Raw genomic sequence first — 20,060 nt, forward strand, 5'->3', positions numbered from 1 at the left:
ATAACTGTTGAACTGTAAATGTCAAGTGTATGACAAGGTGATAAATAAATAAATAATACAATAAATGATTTGCGTGAACTGGTGTTTATTCAAAAAAAGCCTAAGCTGAAATCACTCAAATATCTAAAGAAATCAGTGTTGAGTTGCCTAAACATATTGTAACTGGATTTCTATGTGAATATACACTAAATAAAGAGGAACCTGTAGCTGTAAGTGCTTCCATTTCTTACCCTTCACTGAAATTGTTTTCTGAGAAGCAAACCACAGACGTCTGGTCGTCAGTCGGCTCACTTGTGATTTGCTCTAAAAAACATACTTGACTAACATTACAAATGGACTATGACATTTTTGCCATACATAAATGCCATTTTGCCGTTCAAAATCAGGGCACCATACCAGTTCATTATATGGAGAAAAATGCAGAAATGTTTTCCTCAAAAAACATAATTTCTTTACGACTGAAGAACGAAAGGGCATGAACATCTTGGACGACAAAGGGGTGAGTACATTATACAGTGGGTACGGAAAGTATTCAGACCCCCTTAAATTTTTCACTCTTTGTTATATTGCAGCCATTTGCTAAAATCATTTAAGTTCTTTTTTTTCCTCATAAACACAAATCCAACTAAATTCACAGAACCCCTGACTCTTCTGGCAAAATCAAACAATCACTTCAAAACCATTTCACCTGTACTCAAAATCAAACAAAGCTTTCAAATCATACACATATTAGTCAATACTATGCACTACAGATCAATCATTAGACACTACATCAAAAAATGGAGAACAACATGTTCAGTGCATGTAGTTACTAAAAAAAAAAAATTACTGTTTATAGTAATTATTTTGCAATAAAATTTTGCTCACCACCAGATGTCACTCTCGCTCTGTCACATCTCACAGACTGTTGCACTACAACCCGGACTACATCTCCCATCATCCATTGTGCTGATTGCGCCGGCACCTGTGGCCAATCAGACGTGCTATTTAAGCCCCGGACTTTCCCTCTGTATCTCACCGAGTATTGTGGAGTTGTCAAGTGGAGAACTGTGTTCGTTGCGTTTAGCGCTCTCCTAGTGCTAGCATCCGTTACATAGTCGTCCCTGAGTTTCCTAGTTTCCTTAGTTTAGCATTCTCGCCCGGCCTTCTCGTTTCGTTTGTCTCACCGCCTGCCTCTTGGACTTCTTGCTCGTTGTACGGATGACCCCTCTGCTTCACCGTATGGATTATGTTCGCTGCTGATCGACTCACGCCTGCTTCACGGACTAGTCTTGTGCCTCACCCAAACATACCTGTTTGTTATTGTTTCGACCCTGCCTGTTTTCACCATGTCTTTGTCTCGTCCCTTCAATAAAAGCTTGCGTATGGATCCACTCGCATCTCCCTCTTTCCCCACGTTACAGAATAGGATCCAGCAGCTTCACCCACAGACAGTCAACAGGTATGGACACAACAAGGACATTATTCCAACTCAAACAAGGACCACGATCACTAGAACAACACATCTGCGAATTTCTGGCCATTGCAAACCATTCCATTCTCCCGGTCTGCATTTTATGTGAAATATTTTGTCATGGGTTAAATGATCCGTTAAAGGCGAGGCTGAGACGCGAGGCTCCGCGTTCATCTTTAGCTGCTTTCATGGACTATGCTTTGCTGACTGTGGGCTCATCGTTTACCGTGGGTGTCGCAGAGGAGGAACGCAACATCCCGTTAACGCCAGCCGTGCAACCTGCTCGTCAACCTGTTCACAAAATGGCGGCGAAAACGGAGCTCCGTCACATCACAGCTGCTACCCCTGAGCCAAACAAAGCTAAAGCTGTGTTTCCAGAGTCAAGTCAAGTTGCAGCTGCGTTTCCCGAGTCAAGTCAAGTTACAGCTGTGTTTCCCAGGTCAAGTCAAGTTAAAGCTGCGTTTCCTGTGTCAAGTCAAGTCAGAGCTGCTCTTCCTAAGTCAAGTCAAGCTACAGCTGTATTTCCTCTGTCAAGTTGAGTCACGGCTGTATTTCCAGTGTCAAGTCAAGTTACAGCTGTGATTCCAATGTCAAGTCAAGTTAAAGCTGTGTTTCCTGTGTCAAGTCAAGTCAGAGCTGCTCTTCTGATTCAAACAGCTGAGTGTCAAGTCACGGCTGTACCTCCTGATTCAAAGCAGAGTCAAAGCTGCCGTTCCTGAGTCAAGCAGAGTCAAAGCTGTCGTTCCCGAGTCAAGCAAAGTCAAACCTGTCGTTCCTGAACCAAGTCAAGTCACTGCTGGTCTTCACAAGTCAGGTCAAGTCACCGCTGGTCATCACGAGTCAAGTCTGGTCACCGCTGGTCTTCATGAGTCAAGTCAGATCACCGTTGGTCTACACGAACCTAGTCAACTCACTTCAGATCTCCATGAACCAAGTCAAGTCACAGTCGATCTTTACGAGTCAAGTCACAGTAGATCTTCATGTGCCAAGTCAAGTCACTACTGATCTTCACGAGCCAGGTCAAGCCACTGCTGATCTCCATGAATCAAGTCAAGTCACTACTGATCTTCACAAGCCAGGTCAGGCCACAGCTGGTCTCCACGAGCCAAGTAAAGTCTCAGTTGATCTCCTTGAACCATATCACATCTCGTCTGACCGCCCAGAGTCAAGTCACGTCTCGTCTGATCGCCCAGAGTCAAGTCACATCTCGTCTGACCTTCCAGAGCCCTGTCATGTCACATCTGCCAGTGTGATGGCGGTCACCATTCTGAGTGTGTGGGCCGCACACTACACTCCAGAGGTCTCGTCTGTTCAAAAGTCTGCTCCAGAGGTCTCGTCTGTTCACAAGTCTGCTCCAGAGGTCTCGTCTGTTCACAAGTCTTCTCCAGAGGTCTCGTCGGTTCACAAGTCTGCTGGAGAGATCTTGTCTGACCGTGAGTCTGCGCCAGTTCCCCGCGAGGTGATGGTACTGGCTGCACTTCCTCCTAGAGGGGCTGCGGAAACCACCATTGAGTCTCCAGGGGTGGCGGCTTACGCTGCAGAGTCTCTGCTTCCCCAGTGGCTGTGATGCCCGCTGCAGTTTCCCCGGAGGTGATGGCTGAGGCTGCGGAACCTCGTAAAACGGGGACGTCTATCCTAGCTCCCTGCACGGTGGTAGCGCCCAACAATCCTCACCTAGCCAGAGTACCTATGCCTGGTCCTGAACCGGCCACGGAGGCCGTTTATGAACTCTCACCCTGTCCTGTCTCAGCCATATTTGAACACTCTGCTCCCTCTGTCACGGCCACAAAGGCCACCAACGAACGGGTGGGGGGGGCTTTCTCATGAGTCTGGTCCACTCACCACCACATGTCGCTCTCGCTCTGTCACATCACACAGACTGTTGCACTGCACCCTGGACTACTTCTCCCATCACCCATCGCTCTGATTGCGCCGGCACCTGTGGCCAATCAGACGTGCTATTTAAGCCCCGGACGTTCCCCCTGTAACTCACTTTTTGGAGTTGTAAGTGGAGAACTGTGATTGTTGCGTTTAGTGCTCTCCTAGTGCTAGCAGCCTTAACATAGTCATTTCCTAGTTCCTGAGTTTCCTAGTTTCTTAGTTTAGCGTTCTCGCCTGGCCATCTTGTTTCGTCTGTCTCACCGCCTGCCTCTTGGACTTCTCACTCGTTGTACGGATGACCCCTCTGCTTCGCCCTATGGATTATGTTCGCTGCTGATCGACCCACGCCTGCTTCACGGACTACTCCTGTGCCTCGCCCCAACATACCTGTTTGTTATTGTTTCGACCCTGCCTGTTTTCACCATGTCCTTGTCTTGTCCCTTCAATAAAAGCTTGCGTATGGATCCGCTCGCCTCTTTCCCCACGTTACAGTGTGTGTGTGTATATATATATATATATATATATATATATATATATATATATATGATATACTATACCTTCTGTACCTCTCAGACTGACAGATGCACCCATGCCTTCTGTGCACTTTGAACTATATTTTGTATGTTTAAATATTTCAAAACAAATGTGAAGAATTTTGAATTATTGTGTGCTCACTAAAAAATGTTGGGTTAAAAATAACCCAACTAGTAACCCAACTATGGGTTGGTATAGCACCTTCCCATCTATGGGTTATTTTAACCCAATGAATTGGGTTAAAATCCAGTTGGGTTAAAAATAACCCAATAGTTGAGTTAATTATTTAGATTCATTTATATCAGTTTTTATTTATTTATTTATTTATTTTTTAATAAAAATACACTATAACACTACTTTGTTTTCAAATAAATATTTTGTTTATTTAAATATGCAAATATTTTTTTTACAAATATATTTTTAAATGTAAAACAGTCATACTGCAAATGTTTACAAAATAAGTGTACAAGAATGTGAAAATATAATACATTCAGAACACAAATATGCAAACACAACTGACATATTTTCAAGATGTACACTGAATTCAAAACCAACAAATGTGACTGGTCCACAAAACCTGTCATAAGGGTCGAGTTTTTTGTATTTAAATGTAAACATCATCTGAAAGCTCAATAAATAAGCTTTCTATTAATATGTGGTTTGATAGGATAGAACAACTATTTGAAAATCTGGAATCTGAGGGTGCAAAAAAATCTAAATATTGAGAAAATTGTCTTTAAAGTTGTCCAAATGAAGTTATTAGCAATACATTACTAATAAGAAATTCAGTTTCGATATACCTATGAGATTTACAAAATATCTTCATGGAACATGATCTTTACTTAATATTCTAATGATTTTTGGCATGAAAGAAAATTTGATCATTTTGACCCATACAATGCAATTTTGGCTATTTCTACAAATGTACCCATGATACTTATGACCGGTTTTGTTGTCCAGGGTCATAAATGTGTATCAATTCATATTTATTTATATCAACACATACACAAATGTGCACAAATAAAACAAACATAACATACAAACCTTTATCAATAAAACAAAAATAAAAAATCATAAACACAAGTAATAATAATAATAATAAAACAAAGTAAATCTGCTGGCTGCTGGACTTGCTGATAATCAGCAACATAAAAAGTTTTACAGATCAATAAATACAAAGTTTCTAAGGAAGAGGTAATGTGTTGAAAGAACTCCTGGAATATTAAAGACAGTGTGCTGCAAATGGGTGCAGAGGAGCTTTGGGTAGTTGATGTCATACATGTAGAAATGTTTGAAACACAGATCCACTGCTTGTAGTAAGGTCTTCTGTTCCACTGCTTCACCGTTGAAAATGCTAAAAACTTGGGAGGAGTTCTTGGAGTTAGTGCAGCAATGCTGGTGTCATCCGGTCGCATAAAACTTCCTTCATTGACTCCTTCCTCTGTGATAAGATGAAGCAGAAGAAGAAACATTTTACAGATAAACTAGAAACATTTTTTCATAATTGTTGGAAAACCTACACTACTAATCAGAAGTTTTTGAACAGTAAGATTTTTTTAAAGTTTTTAAAGAATTCTTTTCTACTCACTAAGCCTGTATTTATTTGATCCAAAATACAGTAAAAGCAGTAATATTGTGAAATATTTTTACTATTTTAAATAACTGCTTTCTATTTTAAAAGCTTTGAAAAGACTGGACAATTACATTTTAAAATATATTCAAATAGAAAGCAGTTATTTTAAATGCTGTATTGGATCCCCTGAAATGCTGGATCAAATAAATGTAGGCTTAGAGAGAAGGGAATTCTTTAAAAACATTAAAAATCTTGCTGTCCAAAAACTTTTGACTGGTAATGTATATGGATCACTAATATAAATAGTTTACTTACCTTGAAATATTTCAGTTAATTGGCATGTGTATGTTTAATGTATGAGATTCCACTGTTGTAGTTTTCCCTTCACTGAAGAACCCAATGTCTAAAAATAAGTATAAACCACTGATCTATAATAGACATAGTATAATAGTCATTATATATAGATCAGTGGTATAAACACATTTAGTACACATTTAAAAAAAAAAACCATGCAAATCTGTCATAGCTTTATATGAGAAATGGCTGTAAGTAGAGGCGATTCTAATATATGCATAACAATATTCAATGTAAATAAACCATAAAAACAAATTTAGTGTTATTACAATTAGTGCTCCAAACAACTGACGCTTGCCCTGTTTTGACCAGCAGGCGTCGCCGTTGTGTCACGAACGATTGGAAGCAGTGAATCATTTTGCGAAGCAATTCGTTTAATTGATTCGAAACTTTGAAAAGCTTCGTTTCTCCCATCACGTCTTTCTTTTGGGAAAATGTGATTATTTTTAGACTTTTCTAACAGAGAATTAACTGAATTTGAGCGCATCTCTCTGAGCTGCCGCTGAGCTAACGTTACATACTGGACCGAAGCTGAATGGTCCGTGCGGCGCGGTTCAAATCAACACCAATGTCTCATTTAGCATTAGCCATTTCCCATTTAAAGTTAAATGTGATAATCATTAGTACGACCAAACAAACTGTAGTCAGAAACCGTACGTCTAGAACCCTTCATCAGCTGTAAAATAATACTAAACCTGTAGTAATGGTAGACGGTGATTTCAGTAACATAAGTAACGTTAGTCCTATATACATTTCACCATACATTATTAACTTTAGGTTACTGTAATACATCTCTAAACAGTTACAACTTTCTGCTAAGTTTAATTTACTTTATTACTGCTAGCGGCCTAACTGGGACAGCTAAGGTAACGTTAACGTTAAGTTATTCGTTTACAATGGAGCTCATTCTCTGCAGTAACGTTACAATACACTGACTAAAGGAAACTACAACTTCGTTAAAAAAACAAACATACAACAACAACAGTTCAATTTTGAAGTGCATTTCACGTTCTTCGTATAAGTATAATGTTATAAGAGTTATCAAAACCCTATTACTCACCTCATACTGATGCAGCAGCAGCTTCTTCTGTTGTCAGTCACCGTCGTCCGTTAAAATTTGAACTGTCGCCGCGGGAACCAATTAAACCCAACGCTGGGTTATTATTAAAAACAACCCAACGATGTTTAAAAAATAACCCAACGTTTTAGAAAATAACCCAACACAGTGACCCAATATGTGTAACCCATCTATTGGGTTAAAAAAAATAACCCAGCTATTTTTACTGTGTGTATATGATGACAGCCGTGTTGCAGTTGTGCTTAATTTTTGTTTTCTTGTGTTTAGGGTTTTGCATCACAAGTTCATCACAGAGCAAATTGTGTCTTAGTGCAAGAGATCTGCAAACAGAGATCTTGCATAATTCTTGGTAAGTTTGATTAACAGCTGTGTTCGGCAATTAGGTGTTATCCAGGGGTACGTTTCCCTCACATCAATGTAACTCACTGATTAACCACCACAGTACGATGCATTGTTGTGGAAACTAACTAGATAGAAAGAGAAATCCAGGGACCAAACAAGGGGCGAACAGAGTCCGAAACAGCAAGACAAAGGGCTAATCTAAGACAGGCGATAAATCCAGGGCAGACTGCAGACAGACAGGATGAGATAAACCAAGCTAGGATTAAGACACGGATGAAACAGAATAAGAACAAGACTTAACTAGACTCAGGAAACTAGGAAAACTTGGAGTGGCTCCGTAAAGTTGCTATCACAATGATATACGCAAACAATACTCGGCCCTGAACAGTGGTCTGGGCCTCATGTGTGATTGGCTGCAGGTGAGTCCATATGAAACATGAAATGAAACATGGGATATGTAGTCCGCGGTAACATGTAACTGGTGGTGAGCGAATGAAAGACCACAAACAGGATTTGTAACAATGTGGAAGAAGTGCTGGTTATCACGAATATGTAACGTGTCAAAGAGGGGCCAAAATTAAATGTTGCAATTGTAAAGGGGAGCATAGTTCTGCCTTTTGAGGGTGTGAAGTCAGCAAAAGAGCTGCAGAGATTCAGAAAATAAAATATTCGCAAAGGAATTTCGTATACTGAGGCAACCGAGAAAGTGCATAAAGAGGCAGACAGGACTTGTACGGGGAAAGTAAGCTCAGAAGGTAATGTAACGAGATCATGTAATGGATGTAATAAATTAAAGGAAGACACATTATTTGTGGGAAGAAATTAGTTTGTACTATTTATGGTTGAAGTTATAAACTGCGCAGCTCAAACAGACAAGAAGACGGAAAAAATAATGATAATAGTGAAAGCAGCAGAAAAGTTTCTTGGGATAAAAGGATCAAGATGGAAAGCAGAGGAGGAAATGTTAAATGGAGGTATATCCAACTCACAGCCTCAATCAGGGGGTGATGTATTTGGGTGGTAGCAAATATTTAGCAATTAAATGCAGGAAGTCTTGTTGCTAATGGTCAAGAGTTAAAACAATTTATATTACATTTACAGAATAAACCCAATATAATTTGTGTTCAAGAAATGTGGCTCAAACCACAGTGGGATTTTGTAATTCAAGGCTATACAACAATAAGAAATGATAGGAAAAATGGAAATAGGGATGGAGTGGCAACTTTTGCAGTATGGAGTGAGATAAAATTTGATAAGTATAGATAAAGAAAATGAAGCAATAGTAATTAAAATCTGGGCAGGAAAGGATGAGATCAAATTAATAAATTGTTATAATACATGTAAAAGAATTCATACTAGCATGTTAAATAATATAGTTGGGGATATACAAGGTAAAATGGTATGGTGTGGAGATTTTAATGTGCATACTGTAATATGGTGTTGCGATTTAGCTCAAAAGGGAAATGTATATAAATAATTACAGTTAATTATGATTAATTACAATTATGTATATCAGCTGCCAGTAGTAACTGTAGCCAAATTAATTTTCCATCAACTAATTTGTTCATCCAGCGAACATTCAGTATAATTTTTATATCAACTGTAAGAAATTTTATGTTCTTGGCCACAGTAAATAACTTTCTTAAGGTAGCATTGCATTAGAGCATGTAGCTCGAATCGGAATTGTAAAGGGACATTATTTTACAAGGCAGAATCAGAATCAAAACTCATGTAATTTGTGCACAAGAGTTTTATTAACGAAGGACTAACACATAACTAATCTAAACAAACAAACATGAAATCACTCATACATGGGGGAAGGGTCAGTGAAAAGCCATTAGAGAGAGACAATGAAATGACGCTATGAAAGAGTCAGTTAACCACCTGAATGAAACCATCAGTGTTGTCTACAGCTTATACTAAACCTCTGTTTTGTTTAGATAAATGTACGATACTTGCATTGCCTTAGTTGTTGAACAAGTGTCCGAATGCAGTCTCGGGTAAAAGTCTTGATGGTTTGGAGCAGTGGTGGTTTTGGAATCGCGATCACGTTCTTCCGGGTCCAAAGAGTGATGAACTCCAAAAATGTTCTGACTCAATGGTGACTGGGAGTTTCTTCCCATGTGCAAAGTGAAGAAGAACCAAGAGCTGAGTGGGACCCAGCTGAAATCCTTTGGGGGTTGATCTTTCCCCAGGTGATCTTTGGGGAATGGAAAGACAAGGCTGCAAAGCTTGGCGCAACTTAGAGAAGTCCCGACGAGTTCTAGCTCATCCTCCTCATCCTCTTAGGTTCTAAAAGAACTCATGTGAAATGACTGAAGAAAACTAAAAAAAAACACTGAAGAGAGAAATGTCTGTTCGAGGACATTTCCATGAATGTGAATTCCAGGGTTGAGTGAAAATGTCTGGCTCTTTGTGGTCGAGAGCCACAGCTCTATATGTTGGAGCGAAGAAGAGAGTGAAGAAAGCATGTGTATGATGCCTTTAAAGGGGTCATCGGATGCCCATTTTCCACAAGTTGATATGATTCTTTAGGGTCTTAATGAAAAGTCTCTAATATACTTTGGTTAAAAATTCTCAATGGTTGTGTAAAACAACACCTTTTTACCTTGCCAAAATGAGCTCTGCAAAAATCATCTCATTCTGGTCGTGGCTGCTTTAAATGCAAATGAGCTCTAATCACCCCACCCCTCTCTTCTCTCTGTGGAGTGACCAGTCTGTTTACTTTAGCCGCATTTAGCCGCTAAACTTGCTAACTAGCACATTATTAGGAAAGACGATGGCAAAGGTTAATAAAAAAACCCTTATACTCACATCTGCTGTAAGTGAAGCTGGATCATGAATGATTAGTGCGAACATAGACGGATATATGTAGATCGGGAGCCGCATTCCCTTCACAAACAAACGTAATCCATTGCATCTTCAGCAGCTCAGATGTCGAGAGTAAATGACGACCACTATGTTCATTATTACATCCAGCAACACAACACCTCAATTACTCAGTCGGAGATATTCTTGTCTAACTGACATCCCTGTTCCGGCATCGAAACAATGGAGGTCGGACTGTTACAGCTGGTCTGAGGTAAGATGCTCATGTCAATCAACTATCGTGGGAGCGGCCTCTGTCAGTGTGACGCCACAACGACAGGCATCTGAGAATGGCTCGATTTGAAAAAGGGAATATTATTTTTACAGATTAATTAAAAACCACTGCATAGATTTTTATCATTATAGAGTAGATTTGTACATACACTGCCAATTAATGTTCAAACAACATGTAAAAGTGAACTCATGTAACATGTAAAAGTGAAGCATCCGATGACCCCTTTAAGGTTTCTGGAGGCTACACCTCCAGGAGGTCCGACAGCCAATAGTGACTTTCACTTTTGGAGGGAAATTTTACGACTCTTTGTCTGTGAGCATGGTATTTTCCAAATGTAATTCGATTGGGTGTTGATGCAAAAACTACTAAGAATTTTTAAAACACTAATATGTGGCAAAGGTATCAACATATTATATACACCATCATTTAGATGATCAAAATACAAATTCAAAGAGACCAAACATGGCATAGGTAAGTTATACTACACTAGAGATCTATCATAACAAATGCATGTAACAGTGCATAATGAAAAACACAAAATTACAAGGCAGTAATACTATACACAATGACCTGGGGCTCTGTGCGATAGGAAGATCAAAGAAAGGTTTGTCTGTGAATGAATAAAAGTATTCATTTCCTATAGCAGTATGTTTCTGTTTTAGAGAGATTTAAGTAGGGGAAGATTCTCTCTACATACTTGTAGGTCGTAAAGTTTATCTGATCTGGCTGAGGTATTGTGGTTGCCATGGTAACCAGGGGCCTGGTGGGCCATTGGAGACGTCCCGGCAGCCAGTGTTGTGGCTCTGAGTGAGGGGGTCTGTGATTATTTGTTAATTCAATGAATAATTGATTTAGTAAATCAAATGAACAATTGTGTGTCTGATTGGCCCAAACGCTACAATGGGGTAGTAGGAAAATAAATCCAAATGGTGCAGCAATAGAGGAGTATTTAGAGGATAATGAATGATAAAACAGGTACAAGGTATAATAGTAGTCAAAATACAAAAATTGCAATAGATTTAACAATAGCATTGCAGGGATTTCAACTTGGGAGGTACTCAAAGAGACACTACACTACAAAAATAAAGGTGCTTCACAATGCCATAGAAGAACCTTTTCACAAAAGGTTCTTAAGATTATAAAAAGGTAAGAAAGAGATGGTTCTTTAAAGATCCTTTGACTGAATGGTTCTTTGTGGAACCAAAAATCATTCTTTTATGGCATCGCTGTGAAGAACCTTTTACAGCACCTTTATTTTTACGAGTGTAGTTGGGAGTGGCCACTATCCAAAATAGGAGTAGAATTACCTCTAGAGGAGATTAAAACAATATCAAGATGGAAGTTAAATAAAGCAAATTGGGATATGTTCCAAGAAATAAGTAAAAAATAATGTGAACTATTAGGTAGTGAGGATGATCATTATATGATCAGCGAACGAGTCAATCCCAAAGAGTTCAGGAAATGGAGTTACACAAAAAGTGTGCCGTGGTGGAATGAAAGTTGTTGCAGTTATTAAAGAGAGAAACAGAGCATTTAGGCAGTTAAAGAAACATCACTCGATGGAAACATTAATCCAGTTCAAAAAAAATTACAGGCAGTAGTTCGGAAGGTGGTTAAAACAGCTAAACGGTCTTGCTGGAGGCAGTATTGTGACAGTATAGGAAGAGAAACTTTGTTGTCGGACATCTGGGGTATGACTAGGAAAATGAGTGGAATTAGGAGGAACTATGCAACTCTGGTATTGATAAGTACAAAGAAAACAGCTGTTAGTAATATAGAAAAAAACTGAGCTTCTAGCTGAGACATTAGTGAAAACATACAGCTCAGAAAATCTATATGATTTAGCTAAACAAACTAAAAAATAACACGCTTGCTTTGAACCCTGGTGTAAATAGGAAAGCAGAAACGAATATGAGCTTAGAAATGCCTTTTAGTTTGTTTGAATTCTGAATGTGAAACAGTCATCTCCAGGTAATGACATTTGCCATAGTATGTTGTTGTACTAAAGCAATTTAACTATATTTGGGAATACCACAGGGAAAATCCACACAAAATGAAAACAGTCTATTATAGTACCTATACTAAATCCTGGGAAAGATGCGTCAGACCCCAACTGTAGACCTATAGCACTAACTTCACATCTAGGGAAAACGATGGAAAAAATGGTAACAGAAAAAATAACCTTATTTAGAAAAACTAAGCTTACTGCCCTGTGGATTAGGAGATGGAATTTGAAGTTCATAGAGAAGAAAATGCAAGATGCAATTACTAAAGTAGAGCAGTGGGCAAATAAATGGTCTTTTAAACTATCAGTAACTAAAACAATAACTAAAGTTATTTGTTTTTCTAGAAGACATAAGGAAATATCATTTATGTTGTATGGCCAAACACTTGAGCAAGTCAAAGTTGTTAGGTTTCTTGGAATGCTCCTAAATAAAAAGCAAACATGGAAACAAAATCAGGCTATTATGAGAGCCTCGTTTGACTATGGATGTATAGCTTATATTTCTGCTGCAGACAGTCTTCTTAAGAAGCCGGATGTGGAACAGGCACAAGCATTAAGAACATGTAGTGGGGCCTTTACCAATAGCGGCAATACAAGTAAAGAGATGCCTTTGCGCATAAGGAGACATTAACTTATGTTAACCTGTTGGTTAAATCTAAAAAAAAAACCCTGATTGTTACGCTAGATAAGACCCTTCTTCCTCCGCTGGGATCATTTACAACTGCATTCGGGATCGTTTGAAGCCGCATTTAAACTGCATTTTGGAAGTTCAAACTCAGGGCACCATATCAGTCCATTATATGGAGGAAAATGCTGAAATGTTTTCCTCAAAAAACATAATTTCTTTACGATTGAAGAAAGAAAGACATGAACATCTTTGATGACAAGGGGTGAGTAAGTTATCTGTAAATTGTTGTTCTGGAATTGGACTTCTCCTTTAAGCATTATCATAAAATCATACAGATTAGATGTCGTTAATGAAATTCAAGAAGTCATATTCTGTTTGCATGAGAAGGGCTTGAATGTTGGCTTTGTTTGGGTTCCTACTTGGAAAATGAAGCCGGCTAAATTGTCACTGAAACGACAAACTGTGGATTTAAATGTCCCATTAAGTAGAGCCGAGGGAAAGAGTATTATAAAATCTGGAATGATGGGAAAATGGCAACAATACTGGGATCTAAATGATACGCATCAACATCTTTATAATATTCAGGAAAAAGCAAGTGTAGGCAGAATGAGGGGCAGAAACTGAAAAGAAGAGGTTTTTCTCACTCAGCTTAGAATAGGTCATACTGGACTGAATCAGACACTATGCAAAATAGGCAAACATCCAACAGGTTTGTGTGAAAATTGTGAGGTAACAATCAATGTCACATGTGTTACTGGTATAGGCAATATGAGGAGGAAAGAAGGGAAATGTAACCCCATTAAGGACTGCCCTGGTGAAAAAAACAGCATATGCTGGTAGGTATGTTTTGATGCTGGTTTAAGCTGGTCCTTAGCTGGTTTAAACTGGTCCTTTGCTGGTTTTTGCTGGTCATGTTGCTGGGTTTAAGGACCAGCATAAACCAGCTAAGGACCAGCAAAGGACCATCTTAAACCAGCATCAAAACATACCTACCAGCATATGCTGTTTTTTTTCACCAGGGTGTGTAATTTTTTTCTGTGAAACAAAAGTTAAATGTGTTCAGAAAAGTTATCATAGCCTAGTTTTAGTGACAATTGCGTAAAATTATAAACAAAGTATGAAAAAGTGTCCAGAGTTTTCATGTTATTAGATTTTTAACAAAAATTATATTTGTACCAAGCAGCCGTTTTACCCCACCTATGGGGGAAAACACCCTGGGGGCATTTTACCCCACTGACTATATGTTTGAGAAAAAAATTGTCATTCTGAAAATATAATTATATTGTTATTAAATAACACATACTCCCTATCTGCTGTTCTCATATCATAACGGTGATGTTTTGCAAAACAACTAGGTTTAAAACACTTTTTTCTTACACTGCTGAAAATTAGATCATTTATTGTGAAATCCTTTTTCTTTCCGGTACATCACTCTTTCCTATCTCAAAACACAGTATTGATGGAAAGAGTATCATTTATTTTCTTAGTTCCCTTGTTTTGTCATGCACTGCTGCACACTCCAGTCTGTTAGGTGGCGGTAATGCACCTTTAAAGTTGGTTGTCAACCGCCAATCAAATCAAAAGAAAAAGCAGATGCAGAAGCAGAAGAACCAGAACCAGAAGGAGGAGGAGAAACACAAACATAAGCACGCTTTGAATCAGTATTCTAAACAAACGATTCGTTGAAGTTTTCAACACTTCAGTAAACAGTGTTTCGAGCGCACATTCACTACTTTGTGTCAGTTTAGTGTTTAAAATGGTCCGTTCGTGTGCGTACCCTGGATGCGGAAAACTTTTAAAACCTAAAAGATTACGTCCGCGAGGAGATAACTTGACTTCTCACAAATTTCCTTTACCCAATCCTGAGCGATTGAAGCTGTGGTTGCTCGCGCTCTGCATGGACGTCAACACACCCGAAGATTCCCTGATACACAAGAGAGTGTGCGGTGATCATTTTTACGACGAGGATTACCACCACTCCGACAAAGGACACCGTCGTTTGCTCAAATCTTCGGCTGTGCCCATAACGTTTTTAAGGCAAGCAGAGGTACGTATGCTTTTTTGTTTAACGTATTCGATGCATTAATAGTGTTCTCTTGTCCACGTGTTTCATAATGTGGCAGTTCTCATTATTTATTACTAACGTCTTCCTACTATTAAAACGTATTAAACTGTTATGTTTCTTTTTACCTCCTAAATAACAGCCTGATGAAAAGCCAGAGTCCTTAGCAACACACAGTGAAGCAGAGCTGGAGGTCCAGGGAGCAGGAGCATTTTGGACTAATGCTCCACAGTCAACACCAGTAAAAAACACCACTAGGCAGTTTACAGAGGCTTATTCTAAATTTTTAGTGATCAGAAGTCCAGAAACTGCACAAAAAGGGACAAATACATCAACATCTGGGACATATTATGCCTTCCCTCCAGTACGCTCCCACCAGTCTGTAAATGCCAACATTTGTGATCAGCTAAACAAGTTGAATATGGCAAGTTATGCTTTTTTGTTATCCATCTGAATTGGAGTAAAAATATTGTATGTTAATTGTTTTGGAACATTGTATCCTTAAAGGAGTAGTTCACTTCCAGAACAAAACTTTAAAGATAATGTTCATATCTGTCTTTCTTCGGTCGTAAATAAAATTGTTTTTTTAAGGAAAACATTATATGATTTTTCTCCATATAATAGAGACTTCTATGGTGCCTGTGAGTTTGAACTTCCAAAATGCAGCCTAAATGCAGCTTCAAAGGGCTCTAAACGATCCCAGCTGAGGAAGAAGGGTCTTATCTAGCAAAACCATCAGTCATTTTCTTAAATGCGATGCGATCTAGGAAAACCCAACAGATGGTGAAACATTTTTAGGTTTTGAGACCATATGAAAGCGGAGTTCAAGTCCTTTCCAAAACTGTTTTTATTTTGTCCATAGCTTGAAAGAAACTAACCTTAGGTCTGTAGTCGAAAGCGTTTAATACTGGGGGAGGGGGCATTTAAGGGGTTAAGAAAATAACCGATTGTTTCGCTAGATAAGGCCCTTCTTCCTTGGCTGGGATCGTTTAGAGCCCTTTGAAGCTACGTTTAAACTACGCCGGCACTGTTGAAGTCCATTATATGGAGAAAATTCCTGAAATGTTTTCCTCATAAACGTAATTTCTTTACAATTGAAGAAGGACAGACATGAATATCTTGGATGACAAGGGGGTGAGTACATTATCTGTAAGTTTTTGTTCTGGAAATGAACTAATCCTATCAAAAGGCAGAGATACACTGTTATAGATGTACTGTAATACTAACTTACTAATTTATGATCAGTTATATTATAAACTCACTTTATTCCATGTCTTTTCACAGCCTCCCATGTACATTAAACCGGAACAGACAGAAGATCAATATGAAGAAAATGTGAAGCCTGATGTTAGCATGCTGCCCATAGATCCTTCGTCGGACAAAAAAGATGTTCGTGTTCAGCCACTAAGTTCAACTTCAGCCTCAAGCACAGAAGATGAGGAATGTGAGAAGAATTTGAAAACAACACTATGGATTGTCAATGAGCCCAGTCTCATGGAGCTTTTCAAAAGATGTCAAGAATGTGGCTCGCTAATAACAGAAACCAGAAAAGCAACAGTGGGAAGTCTTCTCCGTGTTTACTGGACATGTGAAAAAAACCACAAGGGACAGTGGAGTTCCTGCACCGAAGTTCGACGAATGCCTGCTAATAGCCGTCTTGTTTCTGCATGCACACTACTCACTGGAGCACTCTATGCTCAACCTTCAAATACCCAAGAAAACTACTTACCATGCAATTCAGTCTTCTTACCTTCTCTACCTTATCATTACCGAATTATATCAAGAACAACAGAAAACAGCAGTTAATGACTTACATGACCAAAATGAACTCCAGAATCCAGTTCAGTTGTCAGGGGATGGGAGATCAGACAGGCAAGTAAATGTACAATTTATATATTTTTTTTATTTTGGGGGGAACAATTTCAGAAAAATGTTTTGTACTTGTGGTTCTTTCAGCTCAGGATTTTAAGCCAAATACAAAACATACAGTTTAATCGCTGACACAACAAAAAATATTGTGTAGTTTGAGATGGTGGAGGTCAGTTTACCTGACATAATTTTACATCCTGTATGTTATTCATTAAAAGTAGCCTTAGTAACTGTTAAGAATTTTAAAGTGAAGTAGGTAACAACAAATTAATAATCATTTCTAATGAGTCATTATTATAATATATATATATATATATATATATACACACACACACACACACACACACACACATATATATATATACACACATATATACACATATATACATATACATATATACATTATATGTATATATGTGTATATATGTGTGTATATATATATATATATATATATATATATATATATATATATATATATATATGTGTATATATGTATATGTGTGTATGTGTGTATATGTATGTATGTATGTATGTATGTATGTATGTATATGTATGTGTAATGATATGAATCCTGAATTGTCCAAAAAGCTGCATAGTACAAAGCTTATTTATTCCTTTGTAGGTATATACAATGTTTGGTTTGCATGGTTTTCAACAGATTGCTACAATAGACTGTGAAGTACTACGGTTAACCATGGTATCCACTATATTCAACATGTGCATAAGTACTGCAAAATGATTTAAAATGTGGGATTCAGACAATAGATTTGTGTTTATAAAAGTTAAGAAAAAAATGTTCAGTAGTTGTAATGTAATCAGTACAAATAGGATAATATATTATGTTCTGTTTGATCCGTTTTTGTTTTGTTTTGTTTTGTTTTTTTATTTATTTATTTTTATTATTAGGAGGACCTCGGTACAAGGTTGTTTTGCAGAAACGCACCAAAGAATGGATAGGCACAGCGATTTTCAAACCCACCACTCAAAAATTGAGAAACTCTGGTTGAGAAAGTTCTACAGTGGTGCCTGGACCCCCAGCATTGCTTTCAAGGACAGTTTTTCTCATTTGCCTCATCCTCCATTGCTGTAGAACATTTCCATAAAAGCAAGGTCTGACAAGCGAGAAGTAATTACAATGAGATAATGAAGATTTGGACAGTAATTTACTTTGAAAAAATGTCAAATGTAATATTACTGTTATTACTCATTTTGTAACAGTTTTGATATTTTGGTACTTTTTTTATAATTGAGGAATACACCATTGCTAAAATTATGTATTTTTTGTGTTAGTGTGAATATTTTGGTCATTACTGAATGTACCCTACATCAGTATTCTCAAATACATAGAGTTGCATTTACACATGAAAAACTGTAGTTACCTCATTGTTTTTTTTTTTCTATTCTTCCAAGTAAACTTACATGTGAGATGACAAAAAAAGTCTACAGTGTTGATATATATGCAGTTGAGGTCAAAAGTTTACATTCCCCTTTCTGAATCTGCAAAATGTTAATTATTTTACCAAAATAAGAGGGATCATACAAAATGTATTGAATTTATTAAAAAAAAAACACCCCATTTAAAAGTTTAAATCCCCTTTTCACTTAAAGGAGAAGTTCACTTCCAGAACAAAAATGTACAGATAATGTACTCACCCCCTTGTCATCCAAGATGTTTGTCTTTCTTTCTTTAGTCGTAAAAAGTTTTTTTTTTGAAGAAAACATTCTAAGATTTCTCTCCATAAAATGGACTTCTATGGTGCCCCTTAGTTTAAAATTCCAAAATGCAGTTTAAATGCAGCTTCAAAGGACTCTACACAATCCCTGCCGAGGAAGAAGGGTCTTATCCTTGAAAAGAAAACAAAACATTTCTTTATGACTGAAGAAAGAAAGACATGAACATCTTGGAGAACAAGGTGCTGAGTACATTATCTGTACATTTTTGTTCTAGAAGTGAACTACTCCTTTAATACTGTGTTCTTACCTGAATGGTCCACAGTTGTTTTTTTTTTTTTTTGGTAAAGTGACAGTTGTGTATGAGTCCCTTGTTTGTCCTGAACAGTTAAACTGTCTGCTGTTCTTCAAAAAAAAATCTTACAGGTCCCACAAATTCTTTGGTTTTCAGCATTTTTGTGTATTTGAATCCTTTCCAACAATGACTGAATGATTTTGAAATCCATCTTTTCACACTGAGGAACTTTCCAAACTGTGGGACTCATATGCAACTATTACAGAAGGTTCAAACGCTCAGTGCTTCAGAAGGAAACACAATGTATGAAGAGCCGGGGGTTAAAAAAGTTTTTGAATTTGAAGATCAGGGTAAATTTGACTTATTTTGTCTTCTGTAGCCTCTGAAGGGTACTAAATCAAAAAAAAAAAAAAAAAAAAAAAAAAAAAGATATTTAGGCAAAATAAGAAAAATGTACACATCTCCATTTTGTTCAAAAGTTTTCACTCCCCGGCTCTTAATGCATGGGTTTTCCTTTTGGAGCATCAGTGATCATTTTGCAGATTCTGAAACTGTATTGTTGTACAGTTAACCTCAACTGTACAACAATAACTGACAATGAATAAGACGGTAACAAAACAGCAATTTTATTCTTATAAAAGTCCAAAAGCATCCAGGTCCTTGTGGCCTCGGAAGGTGTCTCCAGTTTATTCTTGGCAAACTGAAAAACACCTTCAAAATGCTGTTGCTCTGTAATGGTGAAAAACCTTTGTGTTCAGTAATGCAGTGACAACGAGACATAAACTGTGTCCCATATGACGCACTATACACTATGCACTTATACACTATATACTTTTGTACTATGCATTTAACCATTACGTGTCTAACAAACTCCTCATAGAGATTTAATGACATCAGCATAATATTTGGTGAGTCTACTCTAAAGGTCTGTGCAATGTTAAATTGCAAAGATCTTGAGTTTTCATTAAAGGGTGTGTCTATGGTGGCCTGACAAAGTTCAATGTTTTGCCAATACGAATAGAAGGTGTTGTAGCTCAGCCATACAATGTCCGATCCGCCCCAAACTTGTGTTGGCCTGAACACATCTAAAGGTCAATATTCTGTTATAATTATAGCACCACCTGCAACACTGGCAACAGGAAATGACAGTAACTAACTTAAACATGCAATGTCTAATCTGCACCAAACGTCAATTCAGTTTAACTTTATTTG

At 37.8% G+C, this 20,060-nt stretch overlaps 2 protein-coding genes and 1 long non-coding RNA gene across 5 annotated transcripts in view; 2 read left to right on the top strand and 1 right to left on the bottom strand.

Annotated features, from left to right (window-relative positions):
- The window catches only part of nol10 (nucleolar protein 10), a 327,975-nt gene extending 315,549 nt beyond the window's left edge, over nt 1-12,426 (top strand). Inside the window, exon 22 of the transcript XR_007829534.1 lies at nt 12,416-12,426. The gene's annotated coding sequence lies outside the window, so the exon portion shown is untranslated. The remainder of the gene's footprint in view (nt 1-12,415) is intronic.
- On the bottom strand, nt 4,254-7,054 carry LOC127179595 (uncharacterized). Its single transcript, XR_007829535.1, has 3 exons — nt 6,856-7,054; nt 5,757-5,869; nt 4,254-5,309 (listed from the first exon to the last, which is right to left on the bottom strand). It is a non-coding gene; the product is annotated as an uncharacterized LOC127179595 (long non-coding RNA).
- Nucleotides 12,427-14,522: 2,096 nt separating the features above from the next.
- zgc:158320 (uncharacterized protein LOC780837 homolog) lies at nt 14,523-18,349 on the top strand. 3 transcript variants are annotated; one of them, XR_007829514.1, is made up of 4 exons: nt 14,523-14,998; nt 15,156-15,395; nt 16,298-16,885; nt 17,789-18,349. XR_007829514.1 is itself a non-coding variant. In XM_051132609.1 (3 exons), the coding sequence occupies exons 1-3, from the start codon at nt 14,708-14,710 to the stop codon at nt 16,817-16,819; spliced, it is 1,095 nt and encodes a 364-aa protein (XP_050988566.1). In that variant the 5' UTR covers nt 14,526-14,707; the 3' UTR covers nt 16,820-17,219. The 3 variants fall into 3 exon arrangements, 1 of the variants encoding a protein (XP_050988566.1); XR_007829513.1 differs by having other exon boundaries at nt 14,526-14,998; nt 15,156-15,437; nt 17,789-18,343; XM_051132609.1 differs by lacking the exon at nt 17,789-18,349 and having other exon boundaries at nt 14,526-14,998; nt 15,156-15,437; nt 16,298-17,219.
- Nucleotides 18,350-20,060: the final 1,711 nt, after the last annotated feature.

Source organism: Labeo rohita, chromosome 17 (assembly GCF_022985175.1).
Source record: "Labeo rohita strain BAU-BD-2019 chromosome 17, IGBB_LRoh.1.0, whole genome shotgun sequence".
In the NCBI taxonomy this organism is placed as follows: domain Eukaryota; kingdom Metazoa; phylum Chordata; class Actinopteri; order Cypriniformes; family Cyprinidae; genus Labeo; species Labeo rohita.

Bases quoted from the DNA above. Each gene is read 5' to 3' on its own strand.
- zgc:158320 (XM_051132609.1), top strand. From the start codon at position 14,708: ATGGTCCGTTCGTGTGCGTACCCTGGATGCGGAAAACTTTTAAAACCT. The intron at 14,999-15,155 runs GTACGTATGCTT...CCTAAATAACAG, and splicing joins CGTTTTTAAGGCAAGCAGAG to CCTGATGAAAAGCCAGAGTC. The intron at 15,438-16,297 runs GCAAGTTATGCT...GTCTTTTCACAG, and splicing joins AGCTAAACAAGTTGAATATG to CCTCCCATGTACATTAAACC.